The sequence below is a fragment of the Halictus rubicundus genome, chromosome 6, assembly GCF_050948215.1.
Source record: "Halictus rubicundus isolate RS-2024b chromosome 6, iyHalRubi1_principal, whole genome shotgun sequence".
In the NCBI taxonomy this organism is placed as follows: domain Eukaryota; kingdom Metazoa; phylum Arthropoda; class Insecta; order Hymenoptera; family Halictidae; genus Halictus; species Halictus rubicundus.
In genome coordinates this window covers 19,525,575-19,550,653 of record NC_135154.1, presented here as the reverse complement: position 1 = coordinate 19,550,653, position 25,079 = coordinate 19,525,575, and the positions used below count along the sequence as shown (strand labels likewise).

The 25,079-nt window shown below is 40.8% G+C and overlaps 3 protein-coding genes across 4 annotated transcripts in view; all 3 read left to right on the top strand.

Annotated features, from left to right (window-relative positions):
• LOC143354835 (putative ferric-chelate reductase 1 homolog) overlaps positions 1-18,832 on the top strand; it is a 42,074-nt gene extending 23,242 nt beyond the window's left edge. Inside the window, exons 5-12 of one of the 2 annotated variants that reach the window (XM_076789200.1) lie at positions 4,350-4,547; positions 7,270-7,365; positions 8,689-8,842; positions 9,105-9,331; positions 13,097-13,337; positions 13,517-13,629; positions 15,392-15,505; positions 15,604-18,832. In XM_076789200.1, the coding sequence (XP_076645315.1) occupies positions 4,350-4,547; positions 7,270-7,365; positions 8,689-8,842; positions 9,105-9,331; positions 13,097-13,337; positions 13,517-13,629; positions 15,392-15,505; positions 15,604-15,744 (1,284 nt within the window). In that variant the 3' untranslated portion in view covers positions 15,745-18,832. Of the gene's footprint in view, positions 1-4,349; positions 4,548-7,269; positions 7,366-8,685; positions 8,843-9,104; positions 9,332-13,096; positions 13,338-13,516; positions 13,630-15,391; positions 15,506-15,603 lie in introns of both variants that reach the window. The other variant, XM_076789199.1, reaches the window with a different exon arrangement.
• Positions 18,833-19,528: 696 nt separating this feature from the next.
• On the top strand, positions 19,529-22,627 carry LOC143354877 (uncharacterized). Its single transcript, XM_076789252.1, has 4 exons — positions 19,529-19,534; positions 19,706-19,814; positions 20,141-20,300; positions 22,313-22,627. Exons 1-4 carry the CDS (start codon positions 19,529-19,531, stop codon positions 22,392-22,394), a joined length of 357 nt encoding a protein of 118 aa, XP_076645367.1. The 3' UTR covers positions 22,395-22,627.
• Positions 22,628-22,636: 9 nt separating this feature from the next.
• The window catches only part of LOC143354813 (pikachurin), a 294,755-nt gene continuing 292,312 nt past the window's right edge, over positions 22,637-25,079 (top strand). The window contains exon 1 of the mRNA XM_076789159.1: positions 22,637-22,745. Coding sequence (XP_076645274.1) covers positions 22,637-22,745 — 109 coding nt within the window. The remainder of the gene's footprint in view (positions 22,746-25,079) is intronic.

Below are 25,079 nucleotides of genomic sequence, written 5' to 3'. Positions count from 1 at the left end.
AAGATTTCAGCCGCGATGAATATTTATTGCGCCGTGTTTCTGACAGCATTTTATTTTCTCTCCGCGGACCTGCGCGTCGTATGCTGGCCGAAAAATCGTGCGGAATTTATTTTGCAAATTTCGTTTCCGAAATAATGATTGATAGTTCTAGTATAATTGAGACATTTGTGCAGCAATTTACAGTGTCGTTTTCGGAAAAATTTTCAATGCTTTAGGAGGTCAGAATTCAGCTTGTTATAAATAAATAATGATGCGAGATGTCAGGCTTAGAAAATGCATTGAAAGATTCATTTTCCAATTTGATCGTGATGTATTAACAGATTGCATTCAGTTCGTCCGGTTTCTCCTCGAGAAACACGAACGCAACGCGTGTTTTCCCAGTCACTCGGCATAATTAATACAAAAACTCATGCATCTTTGCGCAACAACAGTCCGCAATTACGGGCGCAATTACCCGAGCCCATACAAAACGATATTACCCGCGGTCGAATGTAAATAAAATGCGTAAAAGTATGGGTACCAGTACGAGCAACAACTGGTACCTAACTGTAATTATTCTGTTTCGCGAAGTGTGTCTAAGTTGAAGGTTGGTCATCATGCTCGGTACCTTCCTGCCGAGAGACAACGGGCCTCCCCGTCGCGTCGTTCCTCGTCAACTGCAATTAACCATTCAGGGAAGATAACTAGCCCGCCTAATCGAATGCGCGGGACGCCTTTGCGAATCTGTCCACTTCCGTACAATTTTTAAATGCTGCATATCATTAACTTTCTTTACGGTTTCAATCTTTATGGTTCTCGCTACTTCTATCTGCGCTCTGAAACAAAACGTCCATTGTTAACAAGATACCCATCTCAAAATTCCTGTAAAGTAAAAGCAACCGTTGATCATTGAAATCGAAACTAGAAAGTTCAAATTGATCACGAACTTTAAGCCTTTTCCATTAGAATGACCCTGAATGAATTTATTCGAGTAACAATCACGACGATTTTTCAATGGCAGGAATCCTTGACTGCGGATGTTTAGTCATGACAAAAATGAATAGTTGCGATTTGACTCAGTCAGTAGACAAATTAAGAGAAAATCAAGACGATTATGAAAAGAAGAACGAAGCTTCTATTCGGCTTCTGTTTCCTTTGCAATTAATGTGAACAATTTTTATTTTTGCATAAAGATCCGCAGTCTTGTAATGCCATTAGAATATTCTCTTCGGTTGAATTTTATAGAGGAATATTTATAGGAAGAACACGTAAAAGTCTTATCGATTGCTCGCATGTTCAAAAATGATTTAATTATGTCTCGGTACATTTTGTTCCGCAACAAACTTTTTCGAATATAATCCACCGGGTTTAAAAGGGCGTGTTTCCATTGCTCGCGAGAGTCGGTGGAAGAAAACCAGCGGCGGGCCCTCGAATAAATTCCAGGAAATCAATTTGGCAGTCGATCCGTCTTAATGGAAAGAGTTGGCAGCGGTATACATCATCATTCACCGTGTTACATTTATTGTCGGACATAAATCAGCCGGCGGAAAGTTCCGCGGGTCTTCCGAAAGATTTATTTTCATCGAAAATATCAAGATATTTCCATCTGGAAGAAATCCGATTCCGTGATCTATACACTTTATACACTAACAGTGTACATACAGTGTGTATTCACGCGTGGGTGTGTGTGTACACCTGTCTGTATAACCAGCGTCGAGCAGTTTAATGGAGTAGTTCAGACCTACTCTGGAAACTCCTCAATAAAGTTTCCAAGTGAGAAACCGAGGGTGAGAGGACAGGAGAGAAAGAGAGAGAGAGAGAGAGAGAGAGAGAGAGAGAGAGAGAGAGAGAGAGAGAGAGAGAAAGAGAGAGATTCGCGCATTGCCTTCTCTCACGATGATCTTGTTTCGAAAGTGGACCGGTTAATGAGGACGATACGCAAAAAAGACGTCGACCCGTATCTTTTCATTCATCGAGCGTCAATCTGGCACGACTGTAAACGATACCACACCGGTGAAACGTTCACCCAGGGCAGTGTCGTTGCGAACGTCATCGCCAGACGATACAGAGTCATCGCATGATGATATGGAATCGTCGCGTGTCGATTCATATGTTTTCTCGTCTGGGCACCACGAACTGGGACACTGATTTCATCGAAATGCAATGATTCTCTTTTTTATATGCAGATATTAATGAACCGTTTTCTCCGTCCTCGTTCGTTAGATGAAATGCTTCGTACAATTCGTTTAGACTTGAATTTTACATGAAACCAATTTTATTATTTTAATAATTGTGAACAACGTTTGGGGAGATCACAGCAGTTAATCCTTTACACTCCTATGTCGAGGCTGAGGCGATATTTAACAGGTGTTCACAAAATTCCGGAGTGAAAAGGGTCAAAATAACGATTCTGCGTTTGTTCAGTAGATTATTGATCAGGAGTTTGCTACCTCGAGTGGTACAATCTTATCTTTCTGTTCCTTATCAAGTATTCATGGATTCATTTATTTACAACTTCGAGTTCTCAGTCTGGTCACAATGATTTATTCCTTTCTGTTGACGTTGTTGATGGGCATAAAATAATCTTGATTTATTAGTCTCGATTGTTTTTGTTATAGTCCATATCCCTTTATTTGCATTAGTGTTGAGTGTATTGAAAAATTCATTAACCCTTTGCCCTACAATATCGAGTCAGACTCGTGATGAAGATTCTGAACGGAGTCTATATCACTATTCCTACCGCGACCGGTCAAATGACCATTTTTCAAAATTCGATTTCAACTTCACCCACTTTTCCTAAAATATGCGTATAATACATTTTTCAATATTCACTTCTTTTTTTATTGTTTATTTTCTGAGAAAAATTTGTAGTCTGTCTTACCTACCACGACCGGTCATTTGACCGGTAGAACGATTTATATCTTTTTGTAATAGTATTCTTTCAAAGATTCAATTCCGAAACTATAAAGTCGTTACAAACGAAAGGTAATGCGGTTGTGGCATGATTTTAGCCGAAAAGTGCCTTTCAGGGACTGCTTTACGGCACTTCAAAGTGTTTACCTTATTTGCCTGATTGGTATCCGAAGCGGTCCAGAAAACCTCGGATTTTCTTACACCGTCTTATCCACTATGACTGTAAAATAAATCAAATCATAGCCGAAGGGGATGCCTAGACGTCTTCTCACGAATTCAAATCAGTAAAGTCTTGTGACCTGAACAGAGAGCATCAAAACGTGAAAGTTACAAGGAGCATATTCGCCAGTCTTTTACTATTTTGTATTTTGATTTTATTATTATTCTACTTTTATTTTATTTTTGTATTACGTGTTATAAGTGTTATTTTCAAAAAAGTGAACAAACCAACAATACTTTGTAGTAAGTTTCACATTTTATCTTTTGTTCATTTTTTTATCCATCTTGATTTACATTTTTATATTTTTAATTTTTATTTTATCCCTTGAATATTCATTCCCAAAATGTCAAGACGTTCGAAGAGTGTGAATTTATTATTAGAGGAAACAAATAATATTGATGAAGTGTGTTCCGAAGAAACACAAAAAAGAACAAAAAAAAATTTGAAATTTGAATAAAATTCGAAATTTGAAAAAAAAAATAAAAAAAAAAAATAAAAAAAAATTCAAAAATTTTTTTTCGAAAAATTGAAATTTGGTTTTTTTTTGGAAATTTTTGATATTGAAAATGACAATGCGGAAAAGTATGATCTATTTGAGACCGACTCGAACACCGATGAGGACGAAGAGAATGTTTCGAACGTACGTAGAGGACGAAAGAGAAGGAAATTTTTAGTTAGTTCCGATAGTGAGAATGGGGAAGAGGTAATCGAAACTGCTGTAGACGGAACTGTTTGACAAGAAGTAAAAGAAGGATCTAATCCTGGAAGAGCACCTATGCATAATATTTTTATGGGAACATCAGGTCCAACAGGGTATAGTAAACGAACTATTATACGGTGAGAACGAATAAAATGTACATTTTATACACCTAAATAGAAGAAACTATATTTTTATACTGACAAATTGGCTATTATCTTCATTCTATATTAAAAAATATAAGTTGTGCTAAAGACCGGTCATTTGACCGGTCGCGGTAGGAATAGGTATACGCGAAGTGTCGGTAGGAATAGTGATATGTATGTTATTAATTTCCTTTAAACCGAAATAAAATTCTATCTTATTGTAGTTGATACATATCCATTGGAGAAAACATAGGCATACAATAAATATAAACTATCTTTTTTTTTTCTATGAAATTCTGAACGATGAAGAACTTCTAATCATTATAATCAGAAAATGAATAGTAGCGCAAGTTTTCTGGCAGAGGTGTAATCGTCAAATTCGTTTGCATTTCAGATAAAGGAAGTAGAGGATTCTCTGTACGCCGGATGTGGCAGTACAAAAAACTGTTTCGGCACACCAGAAGAATGCGTTGAGACAAAAAGTTGCGCAGCGATTGTTACGGTACTGGTCCGTGGAGACAGATACCTTTTCCAACTCCAAGCCCGTAACAGTAAATACGTCGCTGTTGGCCTATCGGATGATAGTAAAATGGTAATTCACCGATTTCGATAACCCATCATTCTTCGTCTCGAAGAAAAAAAAATGTCCTCAAACAGACGCCGTTCAGAATGATCCTTCAGTCGGTGCTATTATATTACAAAATAAAAATTGCCTGCTTCTATTCCAAGAGATTGGAACCAGATAAATATTTGATTCTTACTTTAATCATTTTAAATACGTTGGTTAATACATTACATACAATACATTGGTTAATACATTGCTCTTAGACCATTTTAAACGGTCTAGTATTTTAAAATGTTACTTATTTGATGGTACACGTACAGGGTGGCCCACATAACTCTGAACAGCTCAATATCTCGAAAACTGTGCCATCGATTTTAAAGTTCTTAGTCTTAAATTGCATGGAACTGAAGGGCCTTTCTGACTACATAAACGTGAAGTGGCCTCCCTTCCCCTTTAACGGGGGAGGGGAGGTACCTTTGTAATTTTAAATGGAACCCCCTATAAAATGTAAGTGAGTTGTAGGTACTCTAAGCGCTCGGAAATAGCGTTATGGAATTATACGCGTTTGAGTCCTTTGCTTATTCATGAAGAAACACAAACAATAATATTTACAATTCTTGAGTTTGACTCACTTATCTATGAAAACGTTTTCAGTTTAGAACTGTTGTTCAAGCAGTTAGGTGAATGCCCTGTATATACATAAAATCCGCAGTTCAGTTGATATCCATACATACAATAAAAATTATATTTTTTTAATCATTGTTTATAAGCAAAGCGGGATGTTCTAAGCGTTAGAGTCCGTGTCTTCGTCGTCCGTTGCTTCTGACCTTATCACCGGATCCTTATCGGTGTCAACGGGTCGGGGAGAGTGATATTCTCCTCCTCTCTTCGGGTGTTAGGAGGGACTAGTAGTAATCCACGAGTATCGTCATGGCTCTAAGGATCCGTCTCATCTCGTCGACGAGACGCACCTGTACCTCTCGTCCTGGGGGCCGGGTTGTCGTCATCTGCAACAGTAATTACTGCATTGGTTTTCGTTCATTGTCGCCCTTCTCCGGCGGAGTGTACTTCTTGAGGTCGGCGACGTGTGCCTTTCCGACCTCCTTCCCTTCGATCGTGTTTACGCGGTAGACCACGAACGATAATTTCTCGCGTACGCGGAAGGGCCCGCTATATATTTGGCACAGAGTTTGGCGGCGATATTCTGGACGGCAAAGGATAAAACGCGTTATTCTACCCGGAAATGTCTACCTCGAGCGCCGTTCTCTAGTTCCTTAAGAGACGAGACTAATCCCAAGGGTACGACGGCCCGTAATTCCGCCCTGGCGCCCCAGAAAATGTATTCCATACATTTCGTTTCCGGCCACGTGGTCGCGAGACGATTCATCATAGTATTCATATATGTTGGATAGTCGCGTACGGGCTCGTCCGGGCCTTGCTTCCTCAACCGCAGAAATCGTCGCGAAATCGTCGCAGGTATCATACCAGAGCGCCGTCACGCCGGTCGCCGCATATAAAAAAATAACAAAAAGGTCTAAATACGACACGAATAACGAACCAAATGGCCGAATTTCCGTAACTGTACCTTTTAAACTGCCAATCTCGCGGCAAATTATCACGACAGGTGATTGGATCCTTTGGGTCCTCGCTATCCCCACTCTTCGCCCTAGTACGGCTTTTGTCTAATTGGGCGGGCTACTCGCCTGAAAATCGTAGAAGGCAGGACCATCCCCGCGACTGGTGGTTGGACAAGCTGACCATACGAGAAAACCATCCCGGCCGCGCTTCGCGACCGGGGAAAAGGGGCAAACCTCTGATCTCCCCTGATAGGGGGGCGCCTACACTACCCTCGCCGAGGGCCGTGAGGCCGTCAAGTGGATAGGCGAGGGCGGCGGGAGAACCGCGAGACAGACAGTGTCAGGTGATCGAGAGGGTCCTCGATAATCTCGATAGCTGGATACGGTGGTCGCGTTAGCAACTGGCCGGAAACTTGCCGGGCTCGGCGCGCGCGAAATTCATTAAAATTCGATGTCCTATCGATCCGCAGTATTCGCTCTAACGTTGTTGTAGGCAGTCCCATCCCTTCCCTCTGTCGCTCTGTTCGGAGCGACAAAAGGGACGATGCAAAATTTGCAACGTCACACTACATACAATAAAAATGATAATTTCTCCTAACCTACTGCTGAACAATGATTTAATATACACTATAAAATCAAATACATTCAATTCCTTAACAAATTTGATCATTTTTCATTATCAATTGAGTTTGTCACAAAAAGATCGTGAATAACGCATTCATGGCATCCTTGACCTAAATCTCACTACAGAAAAATAAAAAAGAAATCATACGAGATCCTTACAGCGTTTGAAGTGTAATGAAACCTCCAATATCGGAAATACCTTTTCCAACAGCAATTTTTGCAAAATAATCCAGAAAAATCTATATATCTGTACAAAAATGTTTACTCCAGTAAAAATACGCGTTTGCAAAATTAATTGATCTTCGCACACAACTCGATTATTTGAAAATTAATTCACTGTTTCATTATAGATAGAAACATGCCAATTTTTATCATTGTCCCGTGCTAATTACCACGGATCCCGCACCGAGACGCTTGCCCAACGCGAGGCGTTTTGCAACGATCATGCTAATCGAATTTACAGGATTAAAGCGTACGCGTTGCCGTAGTAACCGTGATTTCCATAACTTGAAAGCCACCGGTTATTTAATCCTTTCTGTCTGACGCAGGGCGATGACAGCGTGGTTGAGTGTACGAACGAAGGCGGAGAAATTGTATTACACATGTCTTGGAACTCTGGCAAACAGAATATGCGGCAGCCCATGGTACGTACCGCAATATTTGCGTTTGCACGCCGTTCGCAATGCTGCGAAATAACGATTGTTACGCGATATAACGATCCGTCAAAACAACGAGCTCGGTTACAACACCGCAACGAACAATTAATTGAAACTTGTTCGATTTATAATTGGAACGGTTAAAACTCCCATGTTTTCGAGAGGATGCGATCAACGTTGATTTCATCGTGAATTTTTATATAGTTTGATGTATTTTGATATCTCTGCTCCACCAGAGAGGTCCTCCAATTAATCCAGTTTTTCGCGAATATATAGATTCTATTCAATAGTTTATCTACTTAAATTCTTTAGATGTTTTAAGTGCTTGGTTATACCGTTACGCGATATAACGATCCGCCAAAACGACGAGCTCGGTTACAACACCGCAACGAACAATTAATTGAAACTTGTTCGATTTGTAATTGGGACGGTTAAAACTCCCATGCTTTCGAGAGGATGCGATCAACGTTGATTTCATCGTGAATTTTTATATAGTTTGATGTATTTTGATATCTCTGCTCCACCAGAGAGGTCCTCCAATTAATCCAGTTTTTCGCGAATATATAGATTCTATTCAATAGTTTATCTATTTAAATTCTTTAGATGTTTTAAGTGCTTGGAATAATTAAAAATTGAAAATGATATCTCGATTTTCGAATATTCTGTGACACGCAGGTGGTTTGAGATCAGATAAATCTGGGCTGTTTAACTTCTTTTCCGCCGCGAGTCACACGAAGCTCCCACCATTCCCCCTCTACAATCTCCTCGGAATGACAGCAAAATCGATTCAAAATAAAACTCTAAACAAATCCCGGGCAGTTTTGTTGTTTCATTCTGCCGCGTTTCGCCTCGCTTGCTTTCTTCGTTGCGCTCAATCCCCTCCACCAACGTCCATCGCGTGGCGAAGCACACGAGCGAAACGGAGCGCGGCAGAATGAGACAGCTACGATTCTCCTTTCCCCTGTGACTGCCTAGTTTGTGGGAGGACGTCGTACGCGGTGGGGGTTTATTGTCGAAAAAGGAAGATAGGAAATGGTGTTAAAAATGGAGTTCAATTAATATTGGCAACGGTAATTTTACGCATATCACTGCCGATGCTGTCACTAATTTATTCCTCGTTCGACTCGGCATTTTTCAATTCATCTTAACCATAACGTAAGAGAAAACTCATTTTCCTATTAAAAACCTACCAAATATTCGTTATAATCTGAACTATTCGTTTATACTCCATGGGAACGATTGCGCGGGGCCGCGGTTTTGTAAGAAACACTGTGGCGACCTTGCTCCTATTTCCGATTTCTTTTACAGCAGGAAGGAGCCGTTCTGCTGGAGTCGAGCTCCATCAAGGACGACGTGATCTCTTGTGCTTTTTGGAGAGAGAAAACGACGGTCGTTCAGGGTCGGGAATACGATCTCGTCAACACACCGTACAATCTTCTGGTCGCTGCTGGCACGACTCTCAAAAGTGTGCAATTATCCCCTTTCAATATCCATCGTCGTTCACATTATCATTATTGTTCGTCTCAATTGAAATTCTCAGGATTTATTAGCTTATTGAACACCTGAAGAGTTTATTCAGTTTTTATGCCATACATTCTTCAATGATTTTGATGAGTGGTTATTGATTTAGGCACTGATAATGAAATATAAATGCAGTATCGTGTTTTAGGTAGTCGAATATCTTTCTTCGGGGAACAAAAATGTCTGATGCACGTGTGAATGTTTAGGTAACGGGGTTGGATTCCACGATACGGCGTTCGACGCGACCGACGGTGCAAAATTGTTATCGGACGTGGGTGGTTACAAAACGGCGAGCAACGTGCTGATTCGTGTGCACGGCGCGCTGATGCTGGCTTCTTGGATCGGCACGGCGTCGATCGGGATCTTGCTGGCCAGATACTACAGGCAGACGTGGGTCGGCTCGCAGTTGTGCGGAAAGGACCATTGGTTCGCCGTAAGGATCCAATTTTTCCTCTGACCGGGATCAGACGGGTTCAGGGAACGGGACCAGACGGTTCCGGCGACCGTAGATCTGGATAACCCTTGGGGTGTAGTCATACTTGCCGGGACCGGACGATTCTGCCGCCGGGCTCTAGGACTAATGCCATGTCGACCTTAACCGAAAATCTGGCGCCGTCGTCCCGGCGTAGGACTAATCCCACCGGCGGCTGAGCAAGCGGCTGATCATTACCAGATGGCCTGCATAGGCATCCCCGGGGTGTAGAGGGGAATAAACTGTTTGGTGTTAGGTAGCGAACCCCCGCTGTGTGCGGCTCTTAGCTTTTGTTGCGAGCATCTCGAGCGCCTTCTCAGGTTGCCAGCGAGGGTCCCCGCAAATATGAATCAGGAAAACGCGGTAATATTCATACTAACGTCGCCTCCGGCAAGTTTCAATAGACCCTAAGGGGGACGAACGCTAGTACCGACGCTACAACGTGTCCTATGTTCATACGCACCCGAACCGTAGCAATGCCACTTGAGAGAAACACGAGATGCACGGGCCAAACGCCACGAGCCGCACACGCCGGGCGTTTGTTACCTAACACTCCGGAATGTCAATGCATCTTCGATCTTTGTCGATGCTGTTCGTCCGACGAGTGTCGCGTTAACATTCGCACGGTATCCATTTTCGAAGGCGAGAAGGGAAGATTGTTTGAATGTTGTAACGTTAATGCTTCCGCTTCGGCAGTCCGGTCAGTCGCTTCCATGTGTCTTTCGCGGCAAGAGCCACGCAGCAGGAATGGATTGCACAGTGGTGGTGTGATTGTTGTTACTCTCTTATACGTTCTTCTAAGTCTTAAATAATTACAATTCTTAACAAAACAATTACTGCTCTAATATAGCACGCATTCTTTATATTTTTAAAATGAAAAGATTTATACAACATCATCGCTTGTACGCACAAGTCGTCGCGCGGATGCCGGATATATCCGGCGCTCAAAGCGAAAGGCTTAAGAAGTAATAGTTCAAACTATAATCTAATTTAACGGTGGAACAACAAAACTCATAATTTAACAATGCTAAAATTAGTTTGTGATCTGAGGATTTGAGATATTCATTGGTTGCAAGGTGTGTTCGAAAGGTGGTGGGAATAGTGGACAATTGGAAAGGTGGAAGTGTACGTACAACATTTGGATCGCAAGCATCTACTGGCTGGCTTAAAAGTGACGAAATTGATAGGTACATTCGGAAGGATTTTTGATTTATGACGTCCATGGTCGGTACGTCGTCGATAGGGATTTTTATACCTGGCCTTGGTCGCGCGTTTGTCGCGTCGTGCCTAAGGTCCTACCCAGTTTTGGGGAGTCTATCGTTAGGTCTGCCTATGCTCATCTCAGCCGCACCCGTAGTCCCGGTGTTTTCGCTTCGACGTCACACGCTACATACATAGTATGTGTGACCGTTGTAGCCAATATTTCGACCGTAATCGAAATTACGAGCGAAAACGAGACCTGCCCCTTGCATTCTGATCCAATGACACGACGAGACCGGGGTAGTGAAGCAGCAGCGTGCGTCCTTTGCTGTCGCACTCGAGTGGCTACGTTTTCGTCTACTGCCTCGTCCCATTCGACAGGAGATAGATACGCCATCGCATTCCTGTCACGGAAACTTCCATCCGATCCTTCGACATTTTGCGATCATTATGGACAAGAATTCAGAAGTTTTCCATATACATTTTTTCGTGTCGTAAGACAAAACGAGATTCGTCTTATTCTACAAATTATCATGTAATTGAGTCATTCGACGCGATATCGGACACTTTTACACTTTTATAAAGTATTGTCCCTAAAAACTTTTTTTTGTGCCACGCATAGCAGGGAACTGTGAACGCGTTCTCGAAAGGCCATCTGGTATTGATCAGCCCGCTTGCCGGACTCGAGCTAAACGGCGGCCGGATCTTCGACAGATTTTCGGCAACCCGGCACTTGGACCTAGAGTCCGTACGTAAAACCATCCGGTTCCGGCAAATAGGAATAGACCCTAACACGGCGCTGTCTTGTAGAACGGGTCGATAGTTGCTTGTGTCTGTGACTTCATAATCCCCTGGGATCAGGGTTAATCCCGGCAACGACGTACAGAAGGCCCTGGCTGATAATTACGGACGGGATCATGTTGAATATGTACCAAACCGAGGCGGTTTCTGACATAGAGTTTAGTTTCACGCTACTTAGGAGCTCGAATGTTTCAATGGTTCAACGGCAGCTGCTATTCGTGTGATGGGTTTCAATCCATGGGATAGATTTCTTTCCATGGGCTATGGGTGGTCTAGAACCCTTGGGAGTTTGTGGTTGGAAATGTATGGAGCATCGAGGAACATTTTAGTTCGCAACGAAACGATCATTGTACGTTCCATGCAACGTCTACCGCAACATTTAATTAATTAATATCCAGCAAATTCCGGACGATATTTCATCCTAACTGCCTGTCCGTCCATGTCCGAGCCCTTTCTGAATTTACTCGATGTACAAAATAGGGTCTCGAGCGATAATGCCCGTGCATTTTCTCGATCCGTAAATGGACGGACGTTGCCAATTTAAACGCATCCAAACGAACAACCATTACTCTCGTATAATCAGATTTCAATTGGGGAATTTCGATAGAGTGGCAACCGCTGTTTATTGGACGGAGTGCACCCCATTGGTAAATTATAGTGCTTGAATTTGATAATTTTCTGTCCCTCTCTCTTTCCGTCTGCCCGTGGCAGCGAGATCATCGCATTTGTTTCAATAATTAAAGATTCTCGTGATTGGAGGCTGCGGGCTCTGTTTGTTTTACTTTTCCCGAGGTGCAGCGCGATGTTTGAAGAACTCGAGGGTGTATAAGCGTGCCTGAGGAACACTTAAGCTTGGCTGATGCCCAAGGATAACATCAAGCTTATCTTTGATACTCTAGAGACACTTATGCTGTAATCTCGTTCGAAGCACCGTTACGATCTTTTACTGGATGCCCGCGGGAAACTGATGTTTTCGGTGGCCTCGATTTCTGTTAATCTTTCCTCTTCCCGAGCGTTTTTCGGTGAAAATTGAAAATTTCTTTTTCAAGCTCGATTCTCATCAAAGATACAATCGCGATGCACATTTGCACTGTTATCTATTTTTTTGTTGTGCTAAACGGTGACGCTGTACCCCAATTTTACTGTTCAACAGCAACAACTTTATCTACTAATTTTTAATGAATTTTCTCAGTGATTAATACTGCGAGTTTCATGTCTTGACTCCTTTCTCAATTTTAGCCTGCATTAAAATGATGCTATAAAATGGCAAAAAAAAAAAAAAAAGAAAAAGAAAATCCACTTTTTCAAATTCACGGTGGTTTCAACCACGAAACAAATTTGTTACGCTCCATAGAACAATATCAATCCAAACTTGCAGAAAATTTTCAAGAGAAACGAATCTCCATTCTAATCTCTCTTCTGCCGACAAAAGCGTCTGTTCACAAAGGAACTTTACAGAGAAGACAGTAGAGACTTGACTCTTCACAACGAGCCTAAGTGCATCATTCTTCGATTTTCTCCTCGAATGTTACAGCGCGTCGAACACGTCGAAACTGTCGTCTAAAAGCGAATCTTCAATTCAAGTAGCTTAAATGGGAATCAATGCTTATTTTCGTCCAGCGATTGCTATATTAGACAGTAAAAATGCTGAGCAGAAATAGCCGTGTATGTGTCAGTGCTCGTTCTCACCTGTTACCTATCAGCTTAAATCGTTTCTATTTCTAGTGGCATCGATTCTTCATGATCCTTACGTGGTCAATGACGATCGCCGCGTTCGTGATAATATTCGTGTACCTGGGCGAATGGAGCTCCGAGATAATCCACGCGTCCCTAGGCGTAGCTACGATGATTTTGACTTTCGTTCAGCCGTTTATGGCAGTCATCAGACCTCACCCAGGCGCGCCAACGAGGCCCCTTTTTAATTGGGCGCACTGGTTCGTTGGGAATGCGGCGCAGATTTGCGGCAGTAAGTTCTGTTCTGATACCAAGTCCCGTTTCGTATTATTTCTATCCGCCTTCTTTTTTTTTACTCTATCTTTCTCTATCTTACTCTTTCTATTTCACCCTTCTTTTTGTTTTCGCTTCCTACTATCCACCGTTTCACGGGACAATGGGTTAACCGCTACATTGAAATTCCTTTCACAGTAATCGCAATTTTCTTCGCGGTCCGACTGAACAAGGCCAAACTCCCGGAATGGGTCGACTGGATTCTGGTCGCCTACGTGGTATTCCATATTCTGATTCACCTCATCCTCACGGTAAGGGCGATATTTGATATTTATAAAGCAGAGAGCCAATTCTGCCATCCGCACTGTGGCACAATTTTGTAAATTCTGTCATCCGCACTGTGCGGTCCCGACGGCACCGGGAACAGAGAGCTTCTGTAATTTTGTCGGAATTGCCACCAACTAAAAGTTCATATTCAATTTATTTGAAATCGTTAAATGACAAATTTCACTCTTTCATCCGGAGTACGGATGGGTCAAATGCGCAATGGCTCCGGGAAATAAATTTTCCGATTTTTGTGAAATTAGCGATTATTCTCACTGTTATCATTTCGTAAAAAATAATCGTACGACATAAAAGTTGGACACGTTTTACAGCTTGAAGTTTGTATTTTAACGTGTAATTATTAATTTTCTCCTAAGATTAAGGGGAAAATAATTTTTTAATTATTTTCTTTCTCCTCGGTTGCTCAACCGGTACAAAATGCAAAAAAATCTTAGCACAAAATGAGTGACGGAATCTTAAAGTAGAGGCTTCGAGCTTCTCTCAAAATGAGCCTAAGTTCATTCCAGTATGATTATATTTTACGAAATTATAATAGTTTGAATATCGATAATTTTTCGAAAATCGAGCCTCTGTACATGAGCTTGGTTTCTCATTTGCTACATCATGAAACAAAATTTTAGCAGAAAACGACTAATTCTGTGTTGAAGTAGAAGCTTTAAGCTTCAAAACGAGCCCAAGTTCATACAAATATGATTATTTTTTACGAAATTACAACAATTTGAATTGAAATTCTTCATTATCAACATTTTTTCGCTTCATTTGGAGCTTCCGCTTTCATTGCAAAATTATCTGAAGGCAATAAAAGAGTCAAATATTTACATTTTGAAGCTTCTACTTGGTGGGGTTTTATAGAAAAATTTTATTCCGCACTTTTGAATTTTGACCACGGTGCGATCATCTTCTGTGCAGTAGTGTCTTTGTACTTGTCCTTCTAGCATTGCTAGCTGACCGTGGAAACATTGGCGGGTCCATATGCAAAATAAAAACGGTCTACATTGATAGCAAGAAATTCTACTTCCCTTTAATAATCCTAATAAATTGAAGATAATATATTGGCATTCTTAAATTCTTTTAGTCGTTTTAATTTTTTAAATTGTATCAGCTCGGCTTTGCTCTAAGTGCATAAAATCCGCAGTCCAGTAATCGTACTTTCACTCCAACAATTTATTCAGTAGGTCTACACTTCTTCTACAATTTTTCCGCCACGGTTTCGAATCATAGACAATTAGAGAGGCACTCCTGCACTTGCAATAACAATACTTGCAACGTATTGGGTCGATGCATATTCACGTTCTCGTCGCTTGTGTTCTAACGTAAACTTTAACAAATTGAGTGTCAGCTGAGCAGCCTGAAAAATTCTATAAACTGAAAGTAATTTCTTAAAAAAAAAAAAATAAAAACATTGTATAGCGAAGGTACTCTCTGATTCCATCCACTTGCACTGTGTACATCCTAATCAAATTTGCTACACTCGAGTAACACCGAAATCTGATTTATAAACTCGGACAAATAATTCTGTCTCCCATTTCTGTCAGACGTGGCACTGAAAATGTTAGGGTGACATGAAATAGAGACTGAACAGAAATTGATTGTCAAGATAAAATTTCGCTTAAACTACAAAGGACAGTGGAGATGCATCGGGGCAATATCTGCATGGTTGCGGTTCCCGATTTCTCAGCGATTCGCGGAACGTTTCGATAACGAAGGGAATCGATACATGTGTTATAGTTCGTCTGCTGCGCCTCTGACAGGCAAGCCAGTCAGAGGGTGAATTCGTTCCCGATGAAAGACATGCACTCCCGCGGCTCGATGGTCCATCCGGATGCCAGACAGGATGCTCCTGTAAGTTCTCTTATCGAGGATCCGTCTTCGTAGCGAGGAGGATCCTCGACGAAATGTTTACTCAGACCGTTTTTCTCATTTCGCATTCTGTCCGACAGCACTCGGGGATCAGGAAATTCATCTTCGGCGTGTACTTCGTGGTGATCGCCCTCTTCACCACGGTGCTCATCGTCATTACTGTACTGGCCCCCATAGAAGACACCTGGGTGATCTTCAAGATCACCATTAAAATGTCTTAAGCCTGCTGTATTCGAAACGATATACTGTGTAAGGACTCTGTCGCTTTATTCGAATTATTAGGTTGATTTGTGAGCAACTTCAATGTCATCGTCGTCACAATATTGTTAACTATAGAAGACACCTGGGTCACCTTCACGAACACCATTAAAAGTTAAGATGGCTTCTCTAGAGGAGTATAAACGATTGCATAAGAACCACTATCGGTGAGAACTATCAGATTGATTCATGAATAATTTCAACAGAATCGTCCCGAAAGTGTTAATCCTCGTAGAGGACTTTCGAGTGAACTTCGGAGACGCTATACAAAATTATGGATATTCCTCTAGAGGACTATCGACCACATACTACATGGAAACGATGGAGTACAGCGTTCGAACAAAAATTGATACTCGAATAGGACATGCTCTATTTCTATACAAACTATTATCTTAAACCATAAACAATTTCGCAGAATCGTCATCGTTTCCGTAGAGGACTCCCGGGACACTTTCGCGACCGCATTAAAAATTACTAAACCCCCAATGGAGGACTATAAACGTAATATATGGAAACCGCAGAGTATCGTGTTCGATGTTAGGTAAAAGTGGACGCTTCGCGACCTCAAGTTTCGAATTGTTCCGTGCATTGTATCCTCCAGTGACTTTCTACATGTAATTCAACTCGCTAGCGACGTAAATCGCCCTTTATGGGACTATATCGACAGTGTGATTTGTTTAACAATATTGTTTGACTACTTCGAATGCTAAAACGGCATACTGGACACAGCTGAAATAGGGACCAATACCTATGAATGTACAAGTAACCAACAATATATAGCCACCGCGAGAATATAGGTATATAAATATATATATATATATATGTATGTATGCATGTATGTATGTATGTATGTAATTGTTATGTACCTAGAACCGCAGGAAATAACGCAACAACAAAACCCCGTTCGTTCTCACTCTCAGACTGATTCGAAAATTTTCTGATATTACAGCTCATACATGTTGATGTATAACGTACTGTCCGTGTGCTAAACGATGTCTTGATTATTTTGGCTGTTTAACGACGAACGGGAAAGCATTACAGTTGATGCGCGTAATTCGCAGAATCGTTCACGAACTGCTTCCAGAGAATTTCGCGACGAAATACGTTTGCGGAAGGTGCTTTAATGTTCAAGTTTCTCCAGTTTGGCGTGCGCTTTAGTTCGTAAGCATTTCCGCGCAATTTAATTAATCAATTTGTTCTTGCACCAAAGACAAATTTGTAATCTTTGTCGTCGTTACCTCTGCAGAAGCTGTGTAATTACTTCTGTAACGCGAACAAACAGGTGTTCGTTTCACTTGAAGTTAATTCTTAATATTTTAAGGTATCTTCATGCAGTTAGAATTAGTAGAATTTTTGGTTTTTGTAAATTGACTCTGGATTCGATAATTTTCATAATTCTCAAAAAACTTATGTCGCACACTTTAGTCACACCGGGCGATTCATGAGTAATTTTCGCACATTTGGAACAATCAAAAAATTCTACAAAAATTTCTGAAAATACTTCAAAGAGTGTAGTTTAAGACTGTGTAATTCAAATGTTCAAAAATGTGTATTTTTGTGCTGAATTTCTAATAAGCAGCGTCAGTATCAAGATAAAATATGCTTAACATGAATATTTAACACTAAACCTACCGTCAAATGACCGCTTCAAAAAAAAAAAAAAAAAAAACAAACAAACAAACAAAATGTATCTTCATATAGAAAGACATGTTATGAAATTTTTTCGGAAAGTAAACAGTAAAGAAAGTTGTGAATATTGAAAAATGGGTTCTTTGTCTATTATAGGAAAAGTCAATAAGTTACATGGCGATACAGTAACGTTGTATACAGGAAATTCTAAACGAAATCTCAAAAACTGTCATTTGACCGCGCGTGGTAGGTTTAGTGTTAAGAATGAACTTTGAAATTTGTACCGAACAAACACAGACTTGTTAGAGCCTCTAACAAAGATATATACCGCTGATAAACATATTCGAGAAATCAGTTTGTCCACAAGAATTTATAGAGAAAATCTCAAAGAAAGACTAATCTGCAATAATAAGAAAGAATAATCATCTTGAAACGTTTTCGAAAAATGTTCTAATGCTTAACGAACAACAGCGCCCGCGTCCAGAACACACGATACATATTTATGGTAACAGTATTAGATGTTTTGTAATGTATTTTTTGATGTTTACAACTGCCTAGATGTATGTTCCACAGCGACCGGCGCAACGTCCTGTGCTCGTTCGTTCTGTCGATCGCATAGGATCGCGTTTCATTAATCGACAAAATAGAGTTGTTCGTCTATGTTATTGATATTCATCTATGTTATTGATATTGTTAATAATTGATATTGATATTGTTAATACATGTATACGTGTGTACATGTAAATACATGTACCCGTCGGACACAACGTCATTCCCGGGTCGATTCGTTCGCGGGAGCTTCGCTCACACTGTTGCGCGCCGCCCACTTTCGGAACGCGTTTGCGATTTCCCCGCCTACTTCCTCCCCCGACTTCCACTGGTTTTCCGCGGGTTCCCTCACCATTGTCCGCGATTTTTCCCCTTCGTCGCCGGCTCGTTGTTAAAACATTTTATTCCGTCGCTACCCTCTGCTCAAGATTTTCGTCGCTTTCCGAGTCCTTCCCTGGCAGAAGATTATCCGTTTATCGTTCAGGGCGCCCCGGTGTAACTCGTTTAACTGCAACGGGCCGTTGTTAATCGGTTTAGAGCGGAATCTCAATTTATTTAACCCTTAACAACCCGACTATGTTCGACCGACGTGCTGCCAAATCGATTTGAATGCGGATGTTTATGTTATTGTGACATCGCTTTCCCGCATTCATCTCCCAGATGCATTTCTAAGACACTGTCAGAGATTAGACTACTTATATTTGTTAAATAATTCGAGTGTATAAGAGTAGACAACTCCGTAATGAAATAAGCAACAGAAATTAATTGTCTCATCAATAATTATTGTGAACAATGTATTGAATGTGTATTGAAAAATTTAAAGAAGACTAAAACCTTCACCCAACCCAATAAACTTTCACCCAACCGAATAAACTTCACCTTACACCCAATAAACATCACCTTACACCCAAAGAAGGTAAACCCAAAGGTAAGATAAATAAGATGGTAGGGTAAATAAATGGTTGTTAACGTTGTCCAGATCGAATTGCTAATTACTTTCAAAATTCAAGTACTTTGGTCTAATCTTGAGAAAGTGAACGTCTCTTAAGAAGTGTCCGAATGTTACTGCGAGTCCGGCTTTCATATTGAAAATTTTTATGGACTCGTGGTATCGTCGATTTTATGCCGGCCATTTTCCGGTCCGATTGTTAATTACGAATTTCAAGTTGCTCGCTGATACAGTTTATTGTTATGCATACTGTCGAACATCCGAATAGGGGGTTTCTATAATTTAGTACACAAACGAACCTCGTCAGTGCGTTGTGCTATACGCGGAATCGTTTCCCCTGTGACAATAGATAAATAAGTTAACCCCAGTTTTACGTCAATTCGTTGGAAGTCCATATATTTATGATAATTGAATTTCTCCATATGCTCGAGTTCGATTCTACCCTCTGATTATTCATAATGGGGTATGCCCGGGCGTTTCGGTGGATACACATGTTTTATTGGCAAATTTACAAGCAACGACAAAGAAAATTGTTTTGCTTGTTGCGGGTTTGATTGCGTGAAATACAATGTTCAGTTGATTTCGGTCTCATTCGTTATTCTCTCTGCACATTTGAGGCAATGATTGTTCGTCGTACAGTCTGGTCGTGACTCGCCGTGTTTACTTACTGTAAGTACACACCCCCTTCTTATTCCTACTACTAGAGCATAATCGTAAAGTTTGTATAGGAGAAGTTCAGCTCTGTCGAATTATTTATTTCAAACGGTTCTTGAATAAATATCGCGAAACGAATACAGGGTTGGGATCAGAAGGTTGACAAAAAAAGATTATCCAAGAAGGAAATGCAACATCAATTTCACGGTCAATTTCCATGGGTGTTTAGTTGTCTAGGACCAATAGGAATCTGTAAAATACAGCGTTGAAAATCGAATAAATTTGGGAAACGAATAGAAGATTGGAAAAGAGCATGACTAAACAAAAAAAAAAAAAAAAATAATTGAACGTCCAAGAAGGTTTCAAACGAAATTGTTGATTGGAAGGCTCGAAACCACTTTTTGGGCGCCGGTGGAGCATAACACTAGGCAACCCCCAATCGGGAAGCAGCGTTGGGGATGGAATGTTTTCAAGGGGTTAGTAACGCGCTTTAAAAAAAAGAAATGGTAGCCGATCGAAGGCGGTGGCGTTATGACGCATACTGCACGGCGTCCCTCGGCGGCGCTACCGTCGACCAGCCCCTGCAGTTCGATTGGAGACACCGGCTGGAATCGACGCCTGTCAGGGAGCTCCTTCTCCCACCTCGTTCGCGTGTTCGGTTTCCTCGTTCCGGGGAACGCTCCCGGTGATCATTCGCTCACGTTTCCTCGGTGGAACAAGTCGACTCGCTCCGGACAGGTACGAACACCCGGGAGTCCCTGCTAGCCAGCGATCGCGAACATCACCCGATTTTCACAACTCGAGTCTCGGTTGCTACATTCCTTCGCACTCGATATTTTTCCTTTTTCATGAACCACCTCGGGAACGGTTCCTCGGTTCCTCGGTTAATTTTACACCAGAATTTGTATTTCGCGAATTTAAACATTTTCTTTTCCATTCTCTATTGGTTTTTCTTTCCGAGATATTCCTCCATTGACGCGAGCGAGGCTGTTTCAGTTTCGCGATACCGGGGGCCGGTTATTTCGTTTTAATTGCCGTGCAATCGTTTGTTACTCGACCGATCCCATCGCTCTCCGAAAATACATTCTTCGCTTTTTCGAAAAAAAAAATATATATATCTATTATATATTCTTCGAGTTCTCCCGAGCAGTCACTCGAATCAGGTCCGGCGACCAGTTAGGTTCGCGCGTCAACCCCTTGTCTTCTCTCTCTCTCTCTCTGCCGCAGCGAAAAGAGTATCTGCCTTTGAGCCGGCCAGTAAAATATCCGTACCGATATTGATATACATACATACCGTGTCGAGTGAATTTGCATCGGATAGATCTGTCGTTGGCGAACGGGTAGGTAGAACCGTAAATATCGCGGGGGTCTCGTTACATGGCCGACCGAACGTTAAACCGCGGCGAATATCAAAAAGGCTCTTCTCCTTTCTGGGGAACGGACCAAGGGACCGGTTGAAAGAAACGTCTCTCTTTTCGCGTGTCGTATTTTTTTGCACCTGTGCGTGAATATCTGCAAAAACGTGTAAAAGCGAAATCTGTCTCTCTCCCTCGCTCTATTTCTCAGTTTTTCTCTCGGTCGTTTCGATGTACACGTACACACCGAAAACCGGAAGGCAATTTTCCACTTTTTGCCCTGTTGTTATTCGATACCCGATACCCGCTTGCCTCCGCAGTTATCTTGACACGCGTACCCTGAACCCGATCATTCTCCAACGAAGCCACCCCAGTGTTGGGTAAAACGTGGCTAATAGTCGACTTCATCCGATGTCGATGCATTTTTTCAAACGATCCTCTTCGATCTCGGGCCGACCATCTCGTTGCTTCTCCGTCGATCCACTTGTTTGATTGTTCATGGGCGGGCTGATTTGTCCGTTCCGTTCGAATAGCCTTCGATTAAATTGAACGTCGATTCACGTTGACGAAGATCAATTTTGATCACCGTTCGTTTTCCCTCGATTTTGTTCTGAGAAGTTTCTTGTCTCTGTGAAGACTGAACATTTCACTTTTACTTTCACTTCCACTTCTCTATACGACGTTCCTTAGTTCCCCATTTACTTTTTGGTTCGATACAATTCATTGTTTTCGATTCTAATACACACATTTCGAACGTTCCATAAAGTATGCTCGCTTGCCGAAAATCTAACGAATTCATTCACGAGCAATATTTCTTCCCCTCGCTCGTCTGTGTATTTTTAGCAACCAATTTATAGTCTGATACCGATCTTTTTGTTCGGTATCAGACTAGAAATTGGTTGCTAAAAATACACAGACGAGCGAACGAAAGAAATATTGCTCGTAAATTGATTCGGTAGATTTTCAGCAAGCGAGCGAACTTCATGAAACGTTCGAAATGTGTTTATTAAAATGATTTACCAAGATAAATATTTATTAAAAGTTTCCGTCGATGTACATTCACTCATTTCATCCGATAAATTTGTTTGGCAAATTGTTCACAAATAAACGTAGTTATACTACGTTTATTTATTGAACGATTCCAAAATGAATTTACCAGACAAAGCAAATATAGGAAGCACATCCACTAAAACTTTTATCAAACATTTATCCGTAGCCTCGTTCATTTGAATTTATTTTTGTTCGTGTACAATATCGATGAATTTCATTTAAATCGTCGCACAACCAAACTAGCATTTCTGGCGAACGTTTCATTTAAATCATTGTTTTACTAAATTCGAAGTACTTGTCCGTATATTAATTATAGAATTTGTTTGTCCTTGGTAACTCGGATAGTTTCGGGATCATTCTTGGAAGAGAATTGCCCAGCGCTGGTCCTCGATCGAGTATCTACGCGTTGCCCGTAGGAGATTCATAGTGGAAAGGTAGAAGAAGGAAGAGTTCATCCGAAGTGCAATATAGACTCGTGCAATAACTTTCGTATTTCCCATAAGATCCACGCGAGAAGTCGAGAGTTCTTCGGATCTCTCTCGAGCTTCAGTGCGCGTTCGATTTCGAGCACTCGATTAACGAGTAATTGTTCGCGAGAAATTCGTCGGTTTCGAATTGGGTCACTGGACATTGTCTCTGGGCGGGCGTGAGCACGCACATCGCGGGCTGATGGCGGGAATCCGTGTTTTCCGGCCCCTCGTGGTCCTCGCGCTACTCGAGGTCGTCCTGGCGCTCGGGCAGAACGTCGAGAAGATCACGTTTGAAGCAGCTTTTCAAGGTAAGATTTAACCAATATCTAAAATTCCGTCTTTGAATATTTTCATGATGGATCGATCAATGTTCTTGACGGTAGACAGTTAGGCAGAAAGAATTGGGCGAAAGTTCGAAGAGAAATTAATTATCTGTGAGGCTGTACATTGTTATAAAAATTATTCGAATGCTTAGATTTGATTCTGTTTCGTGTTTCCTATTAGTTGTATTATACTTGTCTGACCACAGGACATGCCTATTCCACTTCTTCGAACACGAGACATTCCCCTTTTTATCTGTCCGCGTTACATCTTGTACGAATTTATTGTCCCGTATTAATATTTATTATTATTGTATTTCCTCAAATGTATTACCTTTACACGGAGTGGTTCACCCTGTCATTCGTTATTATTATTCGTAGTGAAGAATGTTTATACAAGGTTGAATGGCTTCGAGAGATGCATATTTTCGTGTTGTCAGTTTCTCGCAGGTGGACGCGTAAAAGAGGTATGAAGGTCATAAGTATTTTTTTTAAATGGGATCGAATGTTTTTTCCTGCAACAATCGGAAAACAATATCGAAAAACAATTAGTTAAGGAGATATTTTAATTTTAGTGTTGTTATGAAATCACGACTCTCTTAATAATGTTGTAATGATTTTATTCACGGAAAAGGTTCAATGTGGCGAACCGTTTGTATCGAAACATTTTTTGAATCGAGAAAGTAACGATTGTTTTATACTATGTAATAAAACTGGTGGTATGTTGTTGCATCCAGTGATGATACAATCTTTCGTATCAGCAATTGTAGTCGGAGTCTCAGCGTATACTTTATTTTTCAAGTAACTCCGTAAGAAAAAGTCGAGGGGTGTTAAATCAGGTGACCTTGCCGAAAAATTTTTTTATAAGGCAATACTTACCAGATACTGTTTAACATCGATGCAGAAAGTGCTGTAAAATTTAAATAGTTGTCACATTGAATTCGTAACGTTATCAAGAGATTTTTGATTTCATAACAACGGTAAAATTAAAATATCTCCTTAACCAATGGTTTTTCGATATTAATAGGTTAATACCTTTTTGTAGAGAAGCTTTCTCGATTGGTGCAGGAAAATACATACGATACCATCTTAATGAATACCGATGACCTTTTTATACCTCTTTTACGCGTTCACCTACAAAACAACTCGCAACACACGAAGCATGCATCTCTCGAAACCATTCAACCTTATATAAACATTCTTCGCCACGAATAATAATAATGACGAAAATCGAGGTGGTAATATCTCTGTGAACCACTATGTATGCTGCGTCAGTTCCGACGCGACGACGACGGTCCGACTATGGGTTCTTTATTCCGCTTGCCTGACTTGTAATTCGTTTCTTACACTTGTCTGACTACGAGTCGTACCTATTCCACTTCTCTGACCACATACTGTCCCTATTGCACTTGCCTCACCATAAATTATCCTCATTTCACATGTCGTACCATAGTTCGCCCAATTCTTACTGTCTTGCTTATGCATCATTCAATTGAGCTGGTCTGACATTAGATCATCCTATTCTACTTAACCATTTACAAGAATTGTACGCTGCACCTAACAGTAAATTAAATCCGAAGAATCACAATTTCTGATTCAGTCATCGGTGAAACAACTGCAAAGAAAATCAGTTGAAACAACTGCTATGCTCCCTGTAGCTAATAAATTTCTAATTTTTTTCGAATTTGATTTTTCGTTGCTGATTTTGTGGGAGAATCTTTAGACGTACATTATGTTTTATGAAAAACAAAATACTTCTCTCCTCGGCTTCCTCTAACAATTATTCTTACTTCTGCCAGACGGCTTTCACTTGTGAAACCTTCATTGAAACTAACTCTTAATTAGCCCCGACCGTAAAGTTTCAGCTGCGAACCCGGAGATTCAAAGTTTAATGTTACGATATTTTTTACTTAACATTTTACAACTTCTGAAAGCAGTTTATGTGATAAATGATTCTACTTGTAGAAGCGTTTGCTGGAAAACCGTGCGTAGCGTTTCTTCCCCGTAAACAATAAAACATAAATTAATGTGCGAAATTCTCGTACGAAACCAAACAATGAAAGACCGCCTACAAGGGAACATATTCAATAATATGTTAAAAAATATTTGACACGTGTTTTTTCTTTATCGGCAGTTATCCACTTTGAAGGGGTGAAAACAGCCCTCAAAGTTGGGGGTCAAAACCATATTTTTTGAGATATCTCGGAAACCAGAGGTCGAAAAATTTGAATTTTTTTTTAAATTGTGTGTTTTTCAATGGGAAATGTAGTGGCGCAAGAAAATGTTAACAAAAGTCTTTTGTTTAAACAATATATTAAAAAT

Excerpts from the sequence above, each read along its gene's own strand:
- LOC143354877 (XM_076789252.1), top strand. Across the intron at positions 19,815-20,140 it reads TCTAGGACCAATAGGAATCT|CCCCTGCAGTTCGATTGGAG; the intron begins GTAAAATACAGC and ends ACCGTCGACCAG. Across the intron at positions 20,301-22,312 it reads AGTCGACTCGCTCCGGACAG|TTTCGGGATCATTCTTGGAA; the intron begins GTACGAACACCC and ends TAACTCGGATAG.